We start from the raw sequence: 21,519 nt of genomic DNA on the forward strand, positions 1-21,519 counted from the left end.
GAAAAGGGAACCCTCCCACACTGTTGGTGGGAATGTAAATTGATACAGCCACTATGGAGAACAGTATGGAGGTTCCTTAGAAAACTAAAAATAGAACTACCATACGACCCAGCAATCCCACTACTGGGCATATACCCTGAGAAAACCATAATTCAAAGAGAGACATGCACCACAATGTTCACTGCAGCACTATTTACAATAGCCAGGACATGGAACCAACCTAACTGTCCATCAACAGATGAATGGATGAAGAAGACGTGGCACATGTATACAATGGAATATTACTCAGCCATAAAAAGAAATGAAATTGAGTTATTTGTAGTGAGGTGGATGCACCTAGAGTCTGTCATACAGAGTGAAGTAAGTCAGAAAGAGAAAAACAAATACCATATGCTAACACATATATATGGAATCTAAAAAAAAAAATGGTACTGATGAACCTAGTTGCAGGGCAGGAATAAAGAGGTAGACATAGAGAAAGGACTTGATGACATGGGGTGGGAGGGCGAAGCTGGGGCAAAGTGAGAGTAGCATCGACGTATATATACACTACCGAATGTAAAATAGTTGGCTGGTGGGAAGCTGCAGCATAGCACAGGGAGATGGGCTCTGTGCTTTGCGATGACCTAGAAGGGTGGGATAGAGAGGATAGGAGGGAGGCTCAAAAGGGAGGGGATGTGGGGACATGTGTATACATATGGCTGATTCGCTTTGTTGTGCAACAGAAACTAACAAGGTACTGTGAAGCAATTATACTCCAATAAAGATGTATTTAAAAAAAATTGGTGATAATAGTATCAGGAAGAACTCTCATCAGACTGAACATTTTAATGAGCCTACAAAAATGTGGATGGTCTAGGGCTCTGTTCACAAGGCATCTGAACAGAAGCTGAAGGCAAGCAATTTCAGCATGAATTTACATCACACACTAAGGGAGCAACCCCTTATTTGAACACAGGAATTTCTCCTTTCGTCAGAGATGATCACTAATTCCTAACATCTGATTATAACTATGCAAACAAATATATCCACATTTGCCTACCAAAAAATTGGAATGAATTCCAAAAGAAATTCTATTGTGATCTTTTGGAATGGTGGAAATATGGAAGATCATTTCCTTCTCTGCTTTTCCGCTTTTTGCAAACTTTCCTTAAGGAATACAGATTCCTTTTACAATCTAAAAAACACTTTATGGGCTTCCCTGGTGGCGCAGTGGTTGAGAGTCCGCCTGCCGATGCAGAGGGTGCGGGTTTGTGCCCCAGTCCAGGAAGATCCCACATACCGCGGAGCGGCTGGGCCCGTGAGCCATGGCCGCTGAGCCTGCGCGTCTGGAGCCTGTGCTCCGCAATGGGAGAGGCCACAACAGTGAAAGGCCCGCGTACTGCAAAAAAAAAAAAAAAAAAAAAAAAAAAACACTTTATATTAAAAATCAAATTTTTCTAAAGCTCAACACCTGGAAATGCATTTCTTCTGATGAGCTTGTGTTTTTTTTAAATGAATGAGTTTTAAAAAATGAATGAGTTAACACATATAAAAGGCTTGCAATCATGCTCAATGATGTGAGCAACTATTGTTTTGTGATTATTATTATACATAAATGATATGTAACTCATCATTTTGGGAGGCGATACAGTGTAATGGTTAAAAATATGTCAGGTGTGGTCTGTTGAGGTTGTCATGTATAACTGCCTAGGTTAGAAGCAATGACAGTTCATAACTGTGGTACCTTGAGCAAATTATTTAAACTCTGTATCTCAGTTTTATCTACTATAACGTGGGATGATAATAATAGTTCCTACTTCACAGTGTTGTTACGCAAATTAAAAGCTCTTAAAATTAATGATTAGCACATAATATATGCCCCCAGTGTGGGGATGGTGATGGGAAGATGGTGGCGGTGAGAATGTTTCCAACAAAGGTGCTAATTCTACAGCACCTCTTTATATCATCAGAACACCCAATGGTTAATAGTGATATTAAATGAAGAAAAATGGTTTAAATAGTCTGACAGTTGGGTTTTTTTTTTTTTTTTTTTTTTTTTGCGGTACGCGGGCCCCTCACTGTTGTGGCCTCTCCCAGCCACTCCACGGCATGTGGGATTTTCCTGGACCGGGGCACGAACCCGCGTCCCCTGCCTCGGCAGGCGGACTCTCAACCACTGCGCCACCAGGGAAGCCCAGTTGGGTATTTTTTAATGTCAAGGCAAAACTATAGACTTGATGCAAGAGTGATTAAGATCAATCTATTTCCAAGATTTCAGAATGCTTGCATAGCAATTAGCTCTCAAGTATGGCAACAAATTTCATCTTTTTAAGTTAAACAATGCAAACTATAAGTGAGTCCTGTTTGAAGCCAGAATTTATCTTTAACGTTTTTTTAGAATGGGAACCAGTACTTTCAATTATTACAAGCTAACCTCTGATATGCACTCAGGGTTAAGTTTTTAAAGACTTAAAGCAGAAGGTTCACAATGAAGTGTTTCCTCTATCCATCCTCCCACCTCCCTTATTGTAATGGTGGCAAACTGCTTAATTAACCTTCTTACACAAGGGGACTAAAGCCTGGAATGTGTGAATCAAAATGCCCCAACACTACAATATCTTCTGAATGTAAGATATTATGCAACTCTACCAAGAAACTCATTTGTAATCTGAAAGCTAGGACAAGACTTTGTGATGAATTGAGAGGTATGACATGTGTGCAGTAGTTGCTGTAGTGTGGGTAATACAATCTAGTCTTTAAATTGATACATTTTCCCTTTATTTGGCATTTAGCATTTCTTGCCTAATTGCCTTTTGTCTGCCTTTAAAAATATTGCCCAATTGTCACAGTATGCCATGTTATTGATTTTGTTTTATTTGTCACAAAGTACTGCTCTGTATCAACTGAATGTTGGCTTCCAGCTTTTTCTTAGATCGAAAAACGAGCTATTTTTCAACTGGAGGCAAACTCCTTTCATGGTTATCTGTCAACCGCTAAGAAACATCTATAGGAGCTACTGGAAGAAGAAAAAACTATAAAATACCATGTACACCAAATTTATTTGCAATTGATTTTCTATTGTATATCTGTGTGAAGAGCCTAATGTTGTGAAAATCAGATCAGCTTTAAATGAAGAACAAGGTCCCCCTATTTTAAACCTCCCTGGAGAAAATCCTTTCATAATTTGAATCATTATCTAATAAAAATTAAATAAGGCACATCTGGATAATCAGGTTCAAAGACATGCATACGTCTTTAAAAAGCAGACTATACCTATGCATTGAAAAACAATAACAACCCTGATCATCTTACTGAATTTTCCAGATGTTCAGCTTCACATTTTTGGAACATCTGCAACTAGAGTTTGGCGGGCTTCTTTATGTGTACCCTGAAGGCTCAGTTTCATTATGTAACAATTAGCCTAAATGGCTGGTAATTAGACCTATCTGTAGCATCTAAGGGTAAAAGAAATCTCTCAGGGGTGGTCTCTAAAAGTATAAGGAAAATAAAACCGCCTTTGCTTCTTGTTCTCAGTACTTCCGAGGTCTGCCTGACAAAATCTCAGAAGAGACTCCAAGTTCCTGAACAGTGAAGTTAACAGCCTGTGAAGGATCCATTCTGAGGCTGCCTTCCTTACCTGGTTACAAAACAGAGGATGACACTGAGCTGCGAAGCACTGGGCGACCCCGTTTCTACACACACACTTGGCGCACTGACTCAATGGCCAGTCCTCCCCATCCTGAAACACACGGCCTTCGTAGGAACAGGGTTCTGGAAGGTCAGAGCAATAAGGATTACTGGGGGGATTGCACTTGCTGATCCCAGAGCTGACTGCATGCGTGTGTGGCCAGTGCAGTCACACAGGGCCCTGTGCTCAGGGGCGCAGTGCAAACAACGGAGCCCCATGCTTGGGGTATTGCTCTGCAGTCACTGTATGGAGTGCTTAACTTTCTCTCTGAGTTTCATAAGTGAAGTCTGGTGTGACAGGTAGCATGTGCGACAGGTAGCATGTGCTAGGGGTTTGGGGTCTCACTCATGCGTGGCCCTACCTCCCCGCTGCCTCCTTGCCTTCTGGGTTCTCAGGAGCCTGACCCCAAATCCATGCCCACTGGGTGTGGGTGGCTGGGGAGTGCATGTACCCTAAGCACCAAGTAGCGGGGGGACTCGGGGCACCTGTGCGGGGGGCGGTCTTACCCACCCAGCAAATATCCCCGTGCCTTAGGGAGTGTGACATGAATAATAAATTAAAAACAGGACAGGTTGCAAAAGCCATGGAAGAAAATAAAAGCTTCTTCCCCCTGCTTTTTGAACAAAGGGCCCTGCATTTTTATTATGCACCCAGTAAATCATGGAGTTGGTGCTGGCTGATCCTCTCATCTCTCCAGGCAAAATGCTCCCAATAGATCTTTCTCATGGACAGCCAACAAGAAAGCACCCTAAAATGTAAGAAAGGAGCCCACAAACCCAGACAGCCCACTCTCTACCCTATCCCTAAACTCTGTTGTTGGAGTATTTTTACTTGTAGGGTTATTTGGCCCAAAGCAGCTGCCCGTCCTTTTCTGGTGGATGACATCTGAAATGCATGAGGAATGCATTCTACTTTCATCCTTTCCTAACCATACTTTTGAATCCCCAGAAGGGTTCTCCAGGGTAAACAGTCACCAGGAATGGAATAACTGGGGATCAGAAAGAAACCAGAGGTCTTTTTAAAAGGAAAAGGCAAGGATAGAGTGTAGCTTCCAGGTGCTATTTAAAAAGAGTAATTTTAGCTATTATACTCCAGGAGAGAATATAATACAGAAATGAAAATAATTCATATTTACCGTGAAGTAAACACTACTTAATTATAAAAATGGAAAGGGACATATATCCCTAAAATGTAATAAAAGGGTACGTGGTCCAAGCATGGATTCTAAGGAGAGGGCCTGGAAGCATGCCCCTGGCTTGCTGAGCCATGCCTTGGTTTGCAGGCAGGCATAATCTCCACAGCGAAGAGGCCATAAAGACAAATGAAATACCTGCTTCCTACTTGGTGTGTTGTGGAGAAAGATGTTATGTCAACTGAAAGGCCAGCCAGCAGAATTAGTGGTAGTGTTACTACATGATGGAGAAGTGATTTGTCCGTTCTTCTCTCCACCGAGAGGCAGGAGGAACTATTAATACCTTGGCCTTATGCAACCACAGCAAAGGGTCCTTCCTCCCTTTCCTTCCTCCCTTTCCTTCTTAGGAGCTATGAACACAGAGGGATTGCATCTGGCCAAGGCAAAATAATAAATCAGAGAGTCTCAGAATCTCAAGTTTGGAATGGAGCTCAGTCTCTGCAACATTGCTTCTGCCACGTGCAAGGCTACATCTCCGTTCCAATAAGGAATGGGGCTACGGATCTTTGTACCACACTGAGCAAGAAAGAGAAGAGTTGGGATGTCACCAGGTAAACCTCAAAGGCAAAGAGGGTCTCTCTCTACAAGCTCATACTCACTCCCAGGGCCCACACAGACTGGGCAGCAGCTTCCTTCAGGGATGAATTCCAGCTCCTGGTGTCCACACAAGAGTGGTGGGCACGGTCGGGAGGTGCATCGGACTTCCCCATGAGTGCAAGAGCACACAGTGCATGGGGAGGAGACCCACTCTGTTCCATGCTGTGAGTTAGGGGGAAAAAAAAGACAAGAAAATTATTGTCAGAATATAGGCTTTCATCTGACCAAACAGAAACAAGCCTTCTCTTAAACAAATGAAGGATGGAGCTCTGGAGAGATGGAAGAAGGCTCTAGGCTTGCAAGGCTGAGACCAGTGTTTGCAATATTCCAAGTCAGAGACCAATTTTATTTTATTATTTTATTTTTTTTTAACATCTTTATTGGGGTATAATTGCTTTACAATGGTGTGTTAGTTTCTGCTTTATAACAAAGTGATCAGTTATACATATACATATGTTCCCATATCTCTTCCCTCTTGCGTCTCCCTCCCTCCCACCCTCCCTATCCCACCCCTCCAGGCGGTCACAAAGCACAGAGCTGATATCCCTGTGCTATGCGGCTGCTTCCCACTAGCTATCTACCTTACGTTTGTTAGTGTATATATGTCCATGCCTCTCTCTCACTTTGTCACAGCTCACCCTTCCCCCTCCCCATATCCTCAAGTCCGTTCTCCAGTAGGTCTGTGCAGAGACCAATTTTAAAATTGAGTTGTGTTTTCCTTTTTTATCCCTAAAATTTTACATTTGAAAATTTCAGAGAAGCACAAAAATAAAATAAAAATGACCCCAATCCCATCATTTAAAACATTCTATGCAGACCAAAGTAAAATATGCACACATACATGTATATCTACTGAATTCTTTATAATAGTTATATTATTTTCAATATAGCTCCCACTCTGTATTATGCTTCTTTTTTTTTTTTTTTTTGGCCTTTACTTTTTACCCTGATGAGTTCCCATATTTGTGTTCTCTCTCTCTCTCTCTCTCCCTTCCCCCACCCCTCTTTCTCTCTCTCCCATTCCAGTGATCTTATGGTCCCAGGGAACCTGTCATAGCCAGCAGGAGGCACCTGGTCCAAATTGTGGAGCAAACTCATTCCTGGCGAGGGTGTCCATCTACACACACAGAATGTCCCTAGCCCACTTTAGGCTGGGATACGACATTCCCAAAGCTGGCACTGTATCGGTGATCTAACAGATCTATGTTTTGAGTTATATGATTTACTAAGCACCAAGAGTATCTAAATGGGCCACTCTCAGATGTGATGCAGAGTGAGGGCAGGGGTAAACCCTGAATGTAAAAAGCTACAAGTATGTTGGTTGCTTGGGGAAGTAGCTGTCAAAATACGTTGTGTTCTCAATGGCAGAGTGGAATGGTGGTGGCCTTTTAAAAAATGTATAAAAAAAAAATGAGCTTAGGGCTTCCCTGGTGGCGCAGTGGTTGAGAGTCCGCCTGCCGATGCAGGGGACACGGGTTTGTGCCCCGGTCCGGGAGGATCCCACGTGCCGCGAAGCGGCTGGGCCCGTGAGCCATGGCCGCTGAGCCTGCGCGTTTGGAGCCTGTGCTCCGCGAAGGGAGAGGCCACAGCAGTGAGAGGCCCGCGTACAGCAAAAAAAAAAAAAAAAAAAAAATGAGTTTAATCCATAAAGTTTTCCTCTTATAACATTTTCTTAAATATCGTATTCCTTTGCCTCTATTAAATGTAGCATATGATGATACCTGATTCAGCACAAATCATATATAGACTTCTATTAAAAACGTCACACACACCCAGTGCTCAGTCATCTAAATATAATCTGGGGATTTCAACTGTATCACTGAGAAGCATAGAAAATAAACATCCTCTTGCTTCTCCTTAGCCAGCATCCAGAATAATTATTCACCTCTCTCAAACACAAAAGGACTCTGTCTTACTTAAACAAGTCACTGCCCCTTTCTTCTGCAAAGCGCTGCCAGGTTGCAAGCATGCCAAGGCCGATGTTTTGGAATTACTAATAACCTGTGCTATTATTGTAACAATAATAGTAATAGGTAGTCACAGGCATCCAGTTATTTGGGAACCAAGTCCTCACCTTACCATCCTGAAAATTACTTTCTTTAGGTGGACTTACTGGGAGTACCAGAGGGCAGAAATGCAAGGAATGCACTGAGTTGGATGAACCACGGATTTCCTTGCATGCATGCATGTTCTCAGATCCAAGCTCAGCCCTCCCTGACTTGGGGACTATGAGTGTGATGTCATCTTTCTAGATTTCAGCTTCCCGGTCTAGAAAACTTAAATGGTAGGACGATATCTTGTGCACTTGGTTATTGTAAAGGTTAAACGAGGCAGTTGTGAAAGAGCCAGCAAGGGGAGTGGCAGGTAGGAGGTGCTCAATCCTCTCCCTTCTCTCCACTGCATGAGTCCATGGTCTTCCTACTCCTTTTCACACCTATGTGCTGACTGTGATCACGGCAACAGACTTGGATGCCAAGGCCAAGTCCTCTCCTATCAATTTTTACTTCTTCTATAATTAAATATAAAATTTCAAATTTAGTGTAGCATATACACAGGCAAGTCCACAACTTGCTAATAAACTATTGGCTAATAAAAGATAGCAGGCAATGGACCTTTATGCTTTGAAGATCTAAGCATAAAAGCAAAGGAAGAAATTGTAAGAGAAAAATTAATAGGTTCTGATGAGTTAAAATTTTAAAAGTCTGTCAAATATACATTATAAAAAAAATTTTTAAGGCAAATGACAAACTGATTTTTAAAAACTGCATAATTTAATTTTTTTTAAAAAACTGATTTTTAAAAACTGCATAATATAATTTAAAAAATTATAATTTTTTTATATTTTATATTATAAAATATAATATATTTTAAAAACTGCATAATATAATTTAAAAAATTATACTCTACTATATAAAATCATTTACAAGCAATAAGAAAAGACTGGAGGCAAGATCAAGATGGTAGAGTAGGAAGATTCTGAGCTCACCTCCTCCCATGGATGCACCAAAATTACAACTCCATATAGAACAACTCTCTCTAAGAACAACCTGCAGACTTGCAGAACAGCTCTTCTATAATTAAGGCTATAAAAAAAAACCTCATTGAGATGGGTAGGAGGTGACCCATACCCCTGGCAGGAAACTCAAAAGCCGAATGAATATCACAAACTTAGAGGACCTCCCTAAGAAGTAAGGAGTTCCAGCCCCACATTGGGCACCACAGCCCTGAGACCTGCACCAGGAAGATGAGACCCCATAACTGGATTTGAAAACCTGTGGGACTTACATTGGGGGAAGCCAGAGAGCTATAGGAAACCAAGACTCCCCTCTTAAAGGGCTTATGCACAAACTCACTCTCTCTGAGTCCCAGCACAGAGGCAGTGGTTTGAAAAGAACCTGGCCCTCTAGCTGGCCTGCAAAGGTGGCCCCAGCACACCTTCCAGCCTGTGCCCACTCCACCTCTAGCCATGCCACCAAGGTAGCAACCCCAATCCAGCTCAGGAAAGCCTTGGCCAGTGTCCACTTCAGTTCCAGGCATCTTGCCAGGGAGGCCCCAGCCCTGACTGACATACCCTAAAACCCACCCCTGCCATCCTGCTCCAGCCACAACTGCCAAGGCCACCTGGCACACAAAATCTACATAGGAAGAATTCTACACAAGGCCACACCTTTAAGACCAGGAGAGATAACTGTTTCACCTAATTCACAGAAGCAAACCCAGGAAAAACAACTCCAATGAAATAAAGATAAGTAATTTACCTAATAAAGAATTCAAAGCAATGGTTATAAAGATGCTTATAGAAATTAGGAGAAGAATGGTAGAACACAGGGAAAACTTCAACAAAGAGATAGAAAATATAAAAAAAGAAACAATCAGAACTGAAGAATACAATAATTAAAAGGAAAAATATGCTGGAGGGACTCAAGAGCAGATTAGATGTTACAGAAGAATATATAAGCAACATGGAAGACAGACTAATGGAAATCACCCAATCATTACAGCCCAAAGAAAAAAAAAGAATTTTTAAAAATGAGGATAGTTTAAGGAACCTCTGAGACAACATCAAACATACAAACATTTGCATTATCAGGATCTCAGAAGGAGGAGAGAGAAAGAAGGGGGCAGAAAACTTATTTGAAGAAATAATGGCTGTAAACTTCCCTAACATGGGGAAGGAAATAGTTCCAAAGAAGATGAACCCAAAGAGATCCACACCAAGACACATCATGATTAATAAGGCAAAAGACAGAGAGAGAATTTCAAAGGCAGCAAGAGGAATACTATGCATAATATTCAAGGGAAATCCCATAAGGCTATCAACTGATTTTTCAGCAGAAACTTTGCAGGCCATAAGGGAGTAGAATGATATATTTAAAGTGCTGAAAGGAAAAAAAAAACTTATAACCAAGAATACTCTGCCCAGTAAGGCTATCATTCGGAATTGAAGGCAAGATAAAGAGCTTCCCAGACAAGCAAAAACTAAGATTTCATCACCACTAAACTGACCTTACAAGAAGTGTTAAAGGGTCTTCTTTAAGCAGAGAAGAAAAGGTCATAACTAGAAATATGAAAATATATGAACAAAAAGAATCTCACTGGTAAAAGAAAATATATAGTAAAGGTAATGGATCAACTATTGAAAAAGCAAGTAAAATTTGAAAAGCAAAAATTGTAAAATCAACTAAAACTACAATTAGTAGTTAAGGAATATACAAAGTAAAAAGATGTAAAACATGACATTAAAAACATAAAACATGTGGAGGGGACTAAAAATGTAGTGCTTTTAGAATGTGTTCAAACTTAAGTAACTATCAGCTTAAAACCAACATATATATATATATATATATATATATATATATATATATATACACACACATATACATATATATATCAATCAATATATATGAACCTTAATGTAACCACAAACCAAAAATCTACAATAGATACACAAAAAATAAAAAGAAAATAATCAAACTACAGGGAAGAGACTAAAAGAAGAAGAAAGGAACAAAGAAGTACCCAAAATAACCAGAAAACAATTAACTAAACAGCAACAAGTACATACTTACCAATAATCACTTTAAATGTAAATGGAATAAATGCTTCAATCAAAAGATATAGAGTGAATAGATTAAAAAAAAAGACCCATTTATATGCTGCATTCAAGAGACTCACTTCAGATCTAAAAACACACATAACCTGAAAGGGAAAGAATAGAAAAAGATATTCCATGCAAATGGAAATGAAAAGAAAGCTGGAGTAACACTACTCTGATCAGACAAAACAGACTTTAAAACAAAGACTATAATAAAAAAATACATGTGGTCATTACATAATAATAAAGAAAACAATCCAATTTACAATTGCATCAAAAAGAATAAAATACCTAGGAATAAATTTAACTAAGGAAGTGAATGTCCTGTACTCTAAAAACTAAAAGACATCAATGAAAAAAATTGAAAGAGAAATGGAAAGGTATGCTGTGCTCATGCTATGGAAGAATTAATATTGTTAGAATGTTCATATTACCCAAAGTAATCTACAGATTCAACTCAATCTCTATCAAAATACTCACGGTATTTCTCACAGAACTGTAACAAACAGTTCTAAAATTTGTGGAACCACAAAAGACTCCAAATAGCTGAAGCCAAATTGAGTAAGAAGAACAAAGCTGGCAGTATCACACTCCCTGATTTCAAACTATACTACAAAGCTATAGTAATCAAAACAGTATGGGGCTGGCATAAAAACAGACACATAGGTCAGTGGAACAGAATAGAGAAATAAGGTCACCACTCGTGGTCAATTAATCTACAACAAAGAAGGCAAGAATATACAATAGAGAAAGGATGACCTCTTCAATAAGTGATGCTGGAAAAACTCGACAGCTTCATGTAAAAGAATGAAACTATACCATTTCCTTATACCATATACAAAAATAAACTCAAAATGGATTAGAGACTTAAATATAAGACCTGAAATCATAAAACTCCTAGAAGAAAACATAGGTTGTACGCTCTTTGACATGGGTCTTAGCAATATTTTTTTCGTTCTGTCTCCTCAGGCAAGGGAAACAAAAGCAAAAATAAACAAATGGGGCTACATCAAACTAAAAAGCTTTTGCACAGTGAAGGAAACCTCCACAAAATGAAAAGGCAGCCCACTGAATGGGACAAAATATTTGCAAATGATACATCTGTAAGGGGTTAATATCCAAAATATAAAAAGAACACATACAACTCAATTAAAAAAAAAGTCCAATTAAAAAATGGGCAGAGGACGTGAATGTTCATTTTTCCAAAGATGACAGAAAGATGGCCAACAGGACCACGAAAAGATCTTCAACATCACTTGTCACCACTAGTTATCAGGGAAATACAAATCAAAACCACAGTGAGATATCACCTCATACCTGTCAGAATGGCTATTATCAAAAAGACAAGAAATAACAAGTGTTGGCAAGGATGTAAAGAAAAGGGAACCCACATGTAATGTTGGTGGGAATGTAAATTGATATAGTCACTTGGAAAACAGTATGCAGATTTAATTTTTGAGGAAAAATTAAAAATAGAACTACCATATGATCTAGTAATTCCACTTCTGGGAATTTATCTGAAGAAAACAAAAACACTAATTCAAAAAGATATATGCACCCCAATGTTCACTGGAACATTATTTGTAATAGCCAAGATATGGAAGCAACCTAGTGTCCATCAAGAGATGAATGGATAAAGAAGATGTCACACACACACACACACACACACACACACACACACACACACACAGGAATATTACTCAGCCATAAAAAATGAAGTTTTGCCATTTGCAAAAACATGGATGGACCTAGAGGATATTATGCTTAGTGAAATAAGTCTGACAGAGAAAGACAAATATTGTATGACTTCACTTATATATGGAATCTAAAAAACAAAACAAAAGAATAAACAAAACCAAACGAAAACAGGCTCAGATACAGAGAACAAGTAGGTGGTTATCAGAGTGGAGGGGATATGTGGGGGTGAAATAGGTGAAGGGGACTAAGAGGTACAAACTTCCAGTTATAAAATAAATAACTCATGGGAACGTAATGTACAGCATGGAGACTATAGTCAGTGATATTGTAATAACTTTGTATGATAACAGATGGTAGCTAGACTCATAGTGGTGATCATTTCATGATGTATAAAAATATTGAATCACTATGCTGTGTACCTGAAACTAATATTATATTGTAAGTCAACTATAACTCAATTTAAAGAAAAAGAAAAAAAAAACCCAATGGAAAAAAATAACAACAAGCTTATGGAATATTCAACTTTATTAACTGCAAAGAAATATTATTTAAAATAAAATTTGATAATATCTTTTAATATCAGATATGGAAAGTGTTTAAAATTCATAGTAGCTATTGTTAGTGAAGCTGCAGTGGAGTGGAATTCTACACAGAGCCTTCTCTCATGATAGCACCTGGAACAACTCAGCCAGGCGGGACCTACCCTAGGTAATCAGACCCGAAAAGAAGCTATACTATCCATGATAGTCCCACTGGGTTTATCATTAGACACAGACAACTTAAAATTGAATTTTAATGACCACAGATGTCACAGCTTCAATACTTAAAATCTTTAGATGCTTTGACCTACTAATTTCACGTTTAAGAAGTTATCTGGAGAAAATGATCAATGACACACCAAAAAGTTTCAATACAAGGAATTCCATCTCATTGTTCTTCATAGTGAAATTGGAAATGTTTTCGTGAATATTGCAAGCTACCCAAGTGCCTAATAATAGGAAATCATGTTCTCCAAGAGTATGCTGGGGAACTATTTACAACATAATGTTTTATAAAAAAGCAAGATATAAACTGTATACATAGTATAATTACAATTATGTAAAAACATATTTCTCTATCTATCTATCCATCCACTCATATTCACTGCCAGCCGCCCCCCACAACAAAAAAAAACCTGAGGAAGCAATAGTGGTTTTCATAGCTTGGAGATTACTAGTGGATTTTTTTCTGCTTGAATACTTTTCTATTTTCCAAATTTTCACCAATAAACAAATATTCACTTTAGTCATCAGAGAGCAAAGTACTGTTTAAAATATCTAATGAATCATTTGCATATCTTAAATAAAGTAAAATTTGAAAGCTGCTTAAAAAACAACTTGAAGTGAATGTCTTTATTAAAAGTTAGGAGATTGCTTCTAAACATCTAGACATTTCATTAAAACAAGAGCTTGTTTTTGTCACTACTGAGAAACACTAACTGTCATTTCTTAAACATTTGCAATCATACCAACTCTCAGATGAGGCCACAAAAATTAATTATAATAACTTGTCAATCACCAAAGTTTTCTCAACTGTAAAATGAGAGGGCTGTATTAACTAATCTCTTCGGTACCTTCAAGCTCTCTAATGGTGTGAATCTATTATCTGACTCAAGAGACATAAAATTAAGCAAGGGATTCTCCCTTCACAATAAGCTTGAGAATTATGGGAATAACAAAGAACATTCGTCAGGGAGACTCCACTCTAGATGTCAAAGCCACAGAAGCCCAGACAGTGATCCAAACTGCACAGAATGATGGAAAGGAAGTATTCTCACCTCTCTCTTAGAGAAAAGTCACATGAGTCCCCTTCATTTTCATCTCCTACTCTTATCCCTAAATCAGTGACACCTCTCTCAGCAGAGGGAGACCAGAGATCAAGGGGTTTGGTACATGCTGATAGATAGATAGATAGATAGATAGATGACAGGTAGATATTTTTTAATTTCACAGTGTTTTCTATACTCATTTACAAAAGCTGTATTTTTTATGAGCACTGTAACAAGCAAAGGAAGCTCTGTAAAATCAAGAAATAATACATACACAAAACAATGCTCCCACAAGACCTGTGCTGTAGCTGTGCCATCTTAATACCATTAATACCTTTTGAAAACCTGTGATTTTGACACTGGCCAAAAGCACATTCTGCAGACCATATCTTATATATATTCTTCTGCATAGCCAAATAACAAGTCGGCTTGGCTGTCCAAAGGAAAGATAAGCTCATAAAGTATTTGCCTGGCTTAATGACAGAACAAAAAAATAATTTTTCTTCCTATAATTTGTTCCTGTTATGATGTTATAGATCCAGAATACTAAAAACCTGGGGATGTTCCATGCATATTGTAATTACATCCTCTACTTTGAAGAGAACAAGGCTGCAGAATTCAGTATTCAGTTCTTGTCTCACACGCATAAATTAATTCTCCTTTCAGCCTCACAGACAGGCAAAGCAAGCAGACCTCTCCCTCCACACTCCTGTATTGGATCGGATGCGGGCACTAGGGCATTACCACCTGCCACTTTCTTTTTCAGTGAATCTCCAAGCACCATCTTCTAAGACATGACATTATCTGGTGCTGAGATTAAGTTAGTAAAGAGGAAAAGAAAGGGGTTAAAGGTCCTTTCTCCTCCCTTTCACAGGCTAATTTGTGGGGAAAAGAACAAGGAAAACGCATTCCAACACTCTTTAGGAAAATGTATTTCAGGCTTGTCTCCCTAACTGGTTGGCAAGGCTGGGCAGAGATCCAAAAGCTAATTTGAAAGGACAGCTTTGGGAGGTCATGGACGAAATAGTCACCCAAATGCCGGCTGTAATAAGCCCACGCAAAACTTACATAACCTGGTCAGCCAAAAGGCTCAGGTGTTTTCCTCACTCCAGAGAAGATGTGGGGACTTGACTTGCTGGAACGTCAGCTGTACAAGGTGCTGCCCACAATGCCAGCAAAAGAGGTCCCCTCATGAGGCGAGGCTGTTTCATTAAAGGTGGCCTCTCCATGCCGTCCTGAGCTCAACCCACCTTTGACTTTCCTTCTCTTCAACTTCATTCTCTGGGGACAGCATCACTTTAACAGATGCCCCTCCCACCACACTTGCTCTATCCTAAAGCCTCTTCTAAATCTCTCTTTTAGGGGAAAGCTTCCACTTCACCATTCCAAAGCTCTTAAAGCACCAGACTATTTCATAACTACCGGGACAGAGTCTCCATTACTCGTCCTATGGGATGCAAGCCAGAGGCTAAGGAGAGAGGATTACCGCTGTTCGGCAGGAGAGGAAGGTGCTCTGGAAACTGCTTCCCAAGCAAGCCAAGGGCGCAAAACAGAAAAGGCTCCAAGATTTAGGAAAAAACCTAGTGATGCAAGGGACAAGGGGAGATTCAGACCCAACCCAGACAAGCATTTAACCCACTCAAGGAAATGAATAATATTAAGAAAAACTTGGCAAGAATCTAAAAAGGTGAAGAAAGAGAGGAAAGAAGAACAGGAAGATAAGAAACATGATCGGTTTCACTTTATTAAGACTAAAATTCGAGGATTTTGTCTCAACTTAAAAAAAAAATCATTCTTCTGTTTCTATTTGAAGAAGTAGACCACTGGAGAGTTTTTTCCCTTCAAACTACAATTCCTGGGCTTCCCTGGTGGCGCAGTGGTTGGGGGTCCGCCTGCCGATGCAGGGGACGCGGGTTCGTGCCCCGGTCCAGGAGGATCCCACATGCCGCGGAGTGGCTGGGCCCGTGAGCCATGGCCGCTGAGCCTGCACGTCCGGAGCCTGTGCTCCGCAACAGGAGAGGCCACAGCAGTGAGAGGTCCGCGTACCGCAAAAAAAAAGAAAGAAAAAAAAAACCCTACAATTCCTGAAATTCAGCCATTTTCTCAGTTACATCAAGTACCAGAAATATAATTATACACTCTCAGGGGAGTACATTCTGAAAGTTGCATATGGGAAAACAAGGCATGGGCATGATCTTACCCAGTTTAGAGCTTCCCATGGACTGTGTCAGAGCCAAAGGGGTGAACTGCAAGGGAGGCAGGGAGAAGAAGGACTTTCTAAACTCTTCCAGAAAAAGTAGGAGACCAAGCGGATTTCTAATTAACCCATCAGCAGATCTGTGGTCCCTGAACTGCCCGCCACACAGGTTAGTTGGTCTGAGACCAACATGCCCTTGGGACAAGGACATGGATAAGCTGGAGAAGGGATTTACTCATTGTTTGAGTCGTGATGTTTATTGAGCACCTACTCTGGGAAAAGTTCACCAGGTTAGGTGGGAGGCAAGGAGGCTCACTATGAAGGTAGACAAAATATTGTCAATGTTCTCAGAAATCTTAATTCAAGATAAGAAGACTGCATGTGTGCATGAACATAACACAAGCAAGCAAATGACAAGTGTCATTAGAGCGGCCATGCAGAGTCATTGAACTCTGACGTCTCATGTCCCTGGAACCACCTCTTATTTGAGATGTCTGTTGTTCCCCCAGATCCTGGCCTCATTTTGGATCCTAGGGCTCTTTCACTTGAAAGATTCAGTTTGAGGTTTTTGACCTTGAACCACACACCTGTTCCAACCATTATGAACTGGCATTAATTCCGTCACCAATCTGCCCCTCAGCACTTTACATTTCACAAGGGATCCTCTTGTGTGGCGTGTGAAGTTTCCACCACCCTACATATTGCAGACTGAATCAAGCAGCACAAGGTGATACGTGGTATGCAGGCACAGATCCTGCTTGGGTATCACTCAGCAATACATTGTGCAGAAGTGAAAGAGTGACTTCCTCGGGTAATGTGGAGACAGTGGCTTAAGTGAGGTGATCCTGTCCCACGGGGAAAGCACACTGTACTCACGGAGTTTTAGGTACACACACTGAATAGCAGCCTAGAGTAGGTATATCAAATCCGGCTAACCTATGCTCTCTCCTGAATGGGTAGAGACACTAACTTGGGGAAAGTTTTGTATCAGGTGGAAGATGAAGATTAAAGCAAAGAGCCTCTTTCTAACACATTCAACTTCACCTGCTGCCTCGGGGGAGCATGTAGGCATGAGTGGAGATGAATTGTAGTGATCCCATTTTCATATTTTCTACTATAAACCTTGCAATAGTCCTTTAAAATCAGTATTTAATATCTCTAAATTAATCCTACAGGACCTGGAATGAGAAAGTATAATAAAAGAACTTCAGGGTTGATTTCTAGTACTGTGGTTCTAAATGTGGTGGAGGCGAGCATTTTCATTTTCATTCCCCCTAGGGGAAATGTGGCCATGCCTACAGACATTTCTGGTTGTCAGGACTTCAGAGGATACAAACTGGTGGGTAGAGGCTAGAGATGCTGCTAATCCTTCTATAATGCAGAGGATGGTCCCCACGACAAAGCCTAAAGTGTTAATAGTGCTGAAGTTTAGAAACTCCACCCTGAATGAGGAACAAAAGACCAGGGCTCTAGGCCAGGTTACACCACTTATTGGTACTATATGGGGCAAGTAACTTATAGCCTTTGCAATTCTACTTTTCCATCTTTAACACAGGAGTAATAACATCTGCTCTACTCACCTACTCAGGGTTGTTTATAAAATCAAGTGAAAAAATGTATGTGGTACACAAAGGCAAGGTGGCCCTTTTATTATTCAGCATTACAACTTCTTCATCATCAACATTCTCAGACTATTCTTTATACAGACACGAATTCACCTGACAAATATTTACATGGGACAGTAAATAGGACAGTTTTAATCTTATTCAAGAAACCTAAATGCCCACGGAAAGTCAAATAAGCTTGAGGTCCTCCACCGTCCAAACAAAGGGGAAAAAAAATCCTCTCTTGTCAGCTTTACCTTGTCAGTGATCTACAGACACTGAATCAACCATGGGTCAGAAGATACTTACCGTGTGAATTTTCTTTTCATGATGGCAAGATCCAGGAGTCCTCAGCACACACTCAGGGCAGCACTGGTTGGCGGGTATTTGAAGCACTTCCCCCTGAGCATTTAAAAACAGCTCAGTGTAAAGTAGCAGCAACGAGCAGTCACATCAGAGTCACTAACTCTCATGAGTTTCCACGGGTGACAACAATAAACAGGATAAACAGAACACACTAACGAAAAGGATTCTCTCTGTCAAGATGAGCTTCTCTCAAAGATAAAATGAACCCCCTTGTGACAGTAATTTCCTTGAAAACTGTCTACCTCTTTTCACATGTAATGAAGTGAAGAATTTTATTCACTAGAAATGCTCCATCTGAGTGTCACACCAGAAAAGCAGTAGGGGTGAGATAAGAGCTCTATTTCCCGAAAACAGAGAAGAGAAGACTTGGGCGGGCAGGGCCGCAGAGCTGGCAGGTCTTCTAACAGCCTATAGATGCCTGATGGAGCCAGCTGGGGGGGGAGCTAAAGTTCTAATGTTCACTTTGACCTGAGACACAGAGTAGCAAAGCACAAGGGGCCGGTGAGGGAAGGACAGAGGGGGGAGAGGAAACAGCATGGCTGTGGAGGTTGCACATGTACTGTGGGGAGCTGGATAGGATTCCTGGGCTCCAATAAAGATCTACATTGTTTACCAGGGTTTCTATAATTGCAATTGTGTTTCCTATCAATACCTGACACTATCCAGGGAATGGGCCTCCACGTGATACCTTAGGATTTATTGGGAAGTTGTCACATGTTAACTAACCATCTATTTGCCACTGTGAAGGATCTGTTTATCCAAGATTATTAAAACTATGGCACATACATGTGTCTTTGGGACCCAATCCTTCTATTAGACCCTCTGACTCAACCTGCTCTTCCACTTAGCATTTCCTCAAGTCCAGAGTTGTGGCAGAAGGGGTAATTAGTGATTTTGATCGAAAATGGTAGGAGATCCTGAATTAACCAGGAAATCATGACTTGTCCACAGAATAAAAGCCTACAAAGAATTCAGCTGGTAGATTCACAAAATTATGTAAGTCATAATGTTTCTTTGTTATTTGGGGCTGCTTCCATTAAAAAGAATTGTACCTACAAGAGAATGTTAATTGTACAGAACTACATCCTCAAGAGTGGGTGGGAAATGGGACTATTTCACAACTGTTAATCCACTAAACAGATAAATACATCAGTAACAGTGATCACCAAATTCTTATTTGCTTAATAAAGGATAAAACTTATATGATATGGGATTTTATAAAATTGTACATATGGTGCAACATTTATGACTATTCACAAAAGTGCCCTCTGAACCCCGAGTAGAACCTACACTTGTCTAACTTCCACTAAGAGAGTAAATATAGAAAATACATTAACCTAATTACGACTAAGCATCCGGATAGAAAATGAGATAATCCAAGTGTTGTTTGTATTCTAATATGGAAGCAGGGAGCGAGGGAGAAGGGCAGACAAAATTGAGGACTTCAAGAGATATTTTGTGCCCCCAAATTAGTTGTCTTTGATTCATATAAAAACTGGTCTTCAGATTTGGCCCTCAAAACTCATTTTATAGATATGATATTCTTTATTTGGGAGTGGATGTTCCCTATCTTGCATCTACCTATTGTACTTCTGTTGGAACATGATTTGGGGCTACAGGAGGAGCAAAGAATTCTGCATGTGGCACTTGGAGAAAGAAAGACAGGGAGTTCTTGCTACCTAACCATGTAACCTTGCATAGCCTTGTGAGCTGTGGGCTGCAGGGAACACATAAGCCTATTTCCCTGCAGGCTTTGCACTGGGAGCGTTAGGAAGTGGCCACTTGGGCAAGAGACATCAATGAAGATTGCTTGCCTAGGATCTAAACGAACCAACTAACAATAACGATGATGATCATGTGATAATTACAGCTAAAACTGAGTACTTAGAATAGCCAGGTACTCTTCTAAGCGTACGTGTGTGTGTGCATGTATACATATACGTAGATATATGTCGTGTATATATATATAATCTCTCACAACAGCTTGATTAGGTAAACACTATTCCTATCTACATTGAAGTTTGCGGCCGAAACCCCACAATGTAATACAGTGCCCCTTTGCATGGCATTGTCCTCTTTGTATATATGTTATTCAGAGATCTTGAAGATTGGTTCTGACAGGGCCGGGTTAGATAGTCAATGTTCTAAATGCCTCTGTTCTCTTCCTCTCAGTCGTTCTCTGTCTCTGTCTCTCTCTCTGACCTTATTTATCTAACTCTATAGCTAGCTATTCTATATGGATATAGGATATGAATACAGAATCTATTATATATGGTTAATAGGATGAATAGATAGATGATAGATAGATACGAATATCTAGCAGAACTACCATTGACACTTGGTTATTTCCAGTCAATCCATGAGCAAAACATACATTGTAAAAGGGCTTTTTAAAAATTTTTTAAAATGATAGGAACCCAAGTTACTATTAATAACAGTAATAATTTAGTTTAGGATACAATGGTGATTCATTAACTTGTGCCATGAGCTAATATAAGTGTACCCAGCAGGTGCAAATAACAACACATGTTCCTGAGATACACAAGGAAAGACATGGTGGAGTAGAAATTACACTGGCTCATGAGCCAGAGACTAAGGTTCTTGTTATGGCTGTGCCGCCACTGTCTAGCTCTGTATCTTTTTTTTTTTGGCTGTCTTGGGTCTTCGTCGCTGCACGTGGGCCCTCCCCAGTTGCGGCGAGCGGGGGCCACTCCTTGCCGCGGTGCGCAGGCCTCTCACCGCGGTGGCCTCCCCCGTTGCGGAGCACGGGCTCCAGGCGCGCAGGCCCCAGCAGCTGTGGCACACGGGCTCAGCTGCTCTGCAGCATGTGAGATTCCCCCCGGACCGGGGCTCGAACCCGTGTCCCCTGCCTTGGCAGGTGGACTCCCAAGCACTGCACCACTAGGGAAGCCCCCCAGCTCTGTATCTTTGAGCAAGTGACTAAACAACTAAAAGTCTGTTTCTTTGTCTATAAAATGAGAAAGCCTGACTAAATCCATTTTAAAGGCCTCTTCCAGTTCTATCATTCTGTCGCTCTGTCTCCCCCATCCCCCATATCTTCAACTTCTCTCTCTCTTCTAGGTCAGCCCCCTTTCCCTCTCAAGGTGATCATGTCTCTTTCATAGCAATATCAAAAGCCAAAACAAAACCTTCTCCCTTCCCTTGTTTGGTTATTCTAAAAATATTGACTAAGCATCTTCAGCAGACAAATAAACAAGCATTTGCAGTCTGGTCAAGGGCTGTAAAAAGGGCAACACAAAGCACACAACAACACCCAAGAGGCTCGATGGCTG

General features: G+C 40.4%; 1 protein-coding gene across 1 annotated transcript in view; it reads right to left on the reverse strand.

Annotated features, from left to right (window-relative positions):
* The window catches only part of FRAS1 (Fraser extracellular matrix complex subunit 1), a 459,773-nt gene that overhangs the window by 257,814 nt on the left and 180,440 nt on the right, over positions 1–21,519 (reverse strand). Inside the window, exons 4-6 of the mRNA XM_082652906.1 lie at positions 18,170–18,262; positions 5,462–5,621; positions 3,620–3,753 (exon numbers count right to left, since the gene is read on the reverse strand). Coding sequence (XP_082509032.1) covers positions 3,620–3,753; positions 5,462–5,621; positions 18,170–18,262 — 387 coding nt within the window. The remainder of the gene's footprint in view (positions 1–3,619; positions 3,754–5,461; positions 5,622–18,169; positions 18,263–21,519) is intronic.

Source organism: Grampus griseus (genome assembly GCF_964374135.1).
Source record: "Grampus griseus genome assembly, chromosome: 4".
In the NCBI taxonomy this organism is placed as follows: Eukaryota; Metazoa; Chordata; class Mammalia; order Artiodactyla; family Delphinidae; genus Grampus; species Grampus griseus.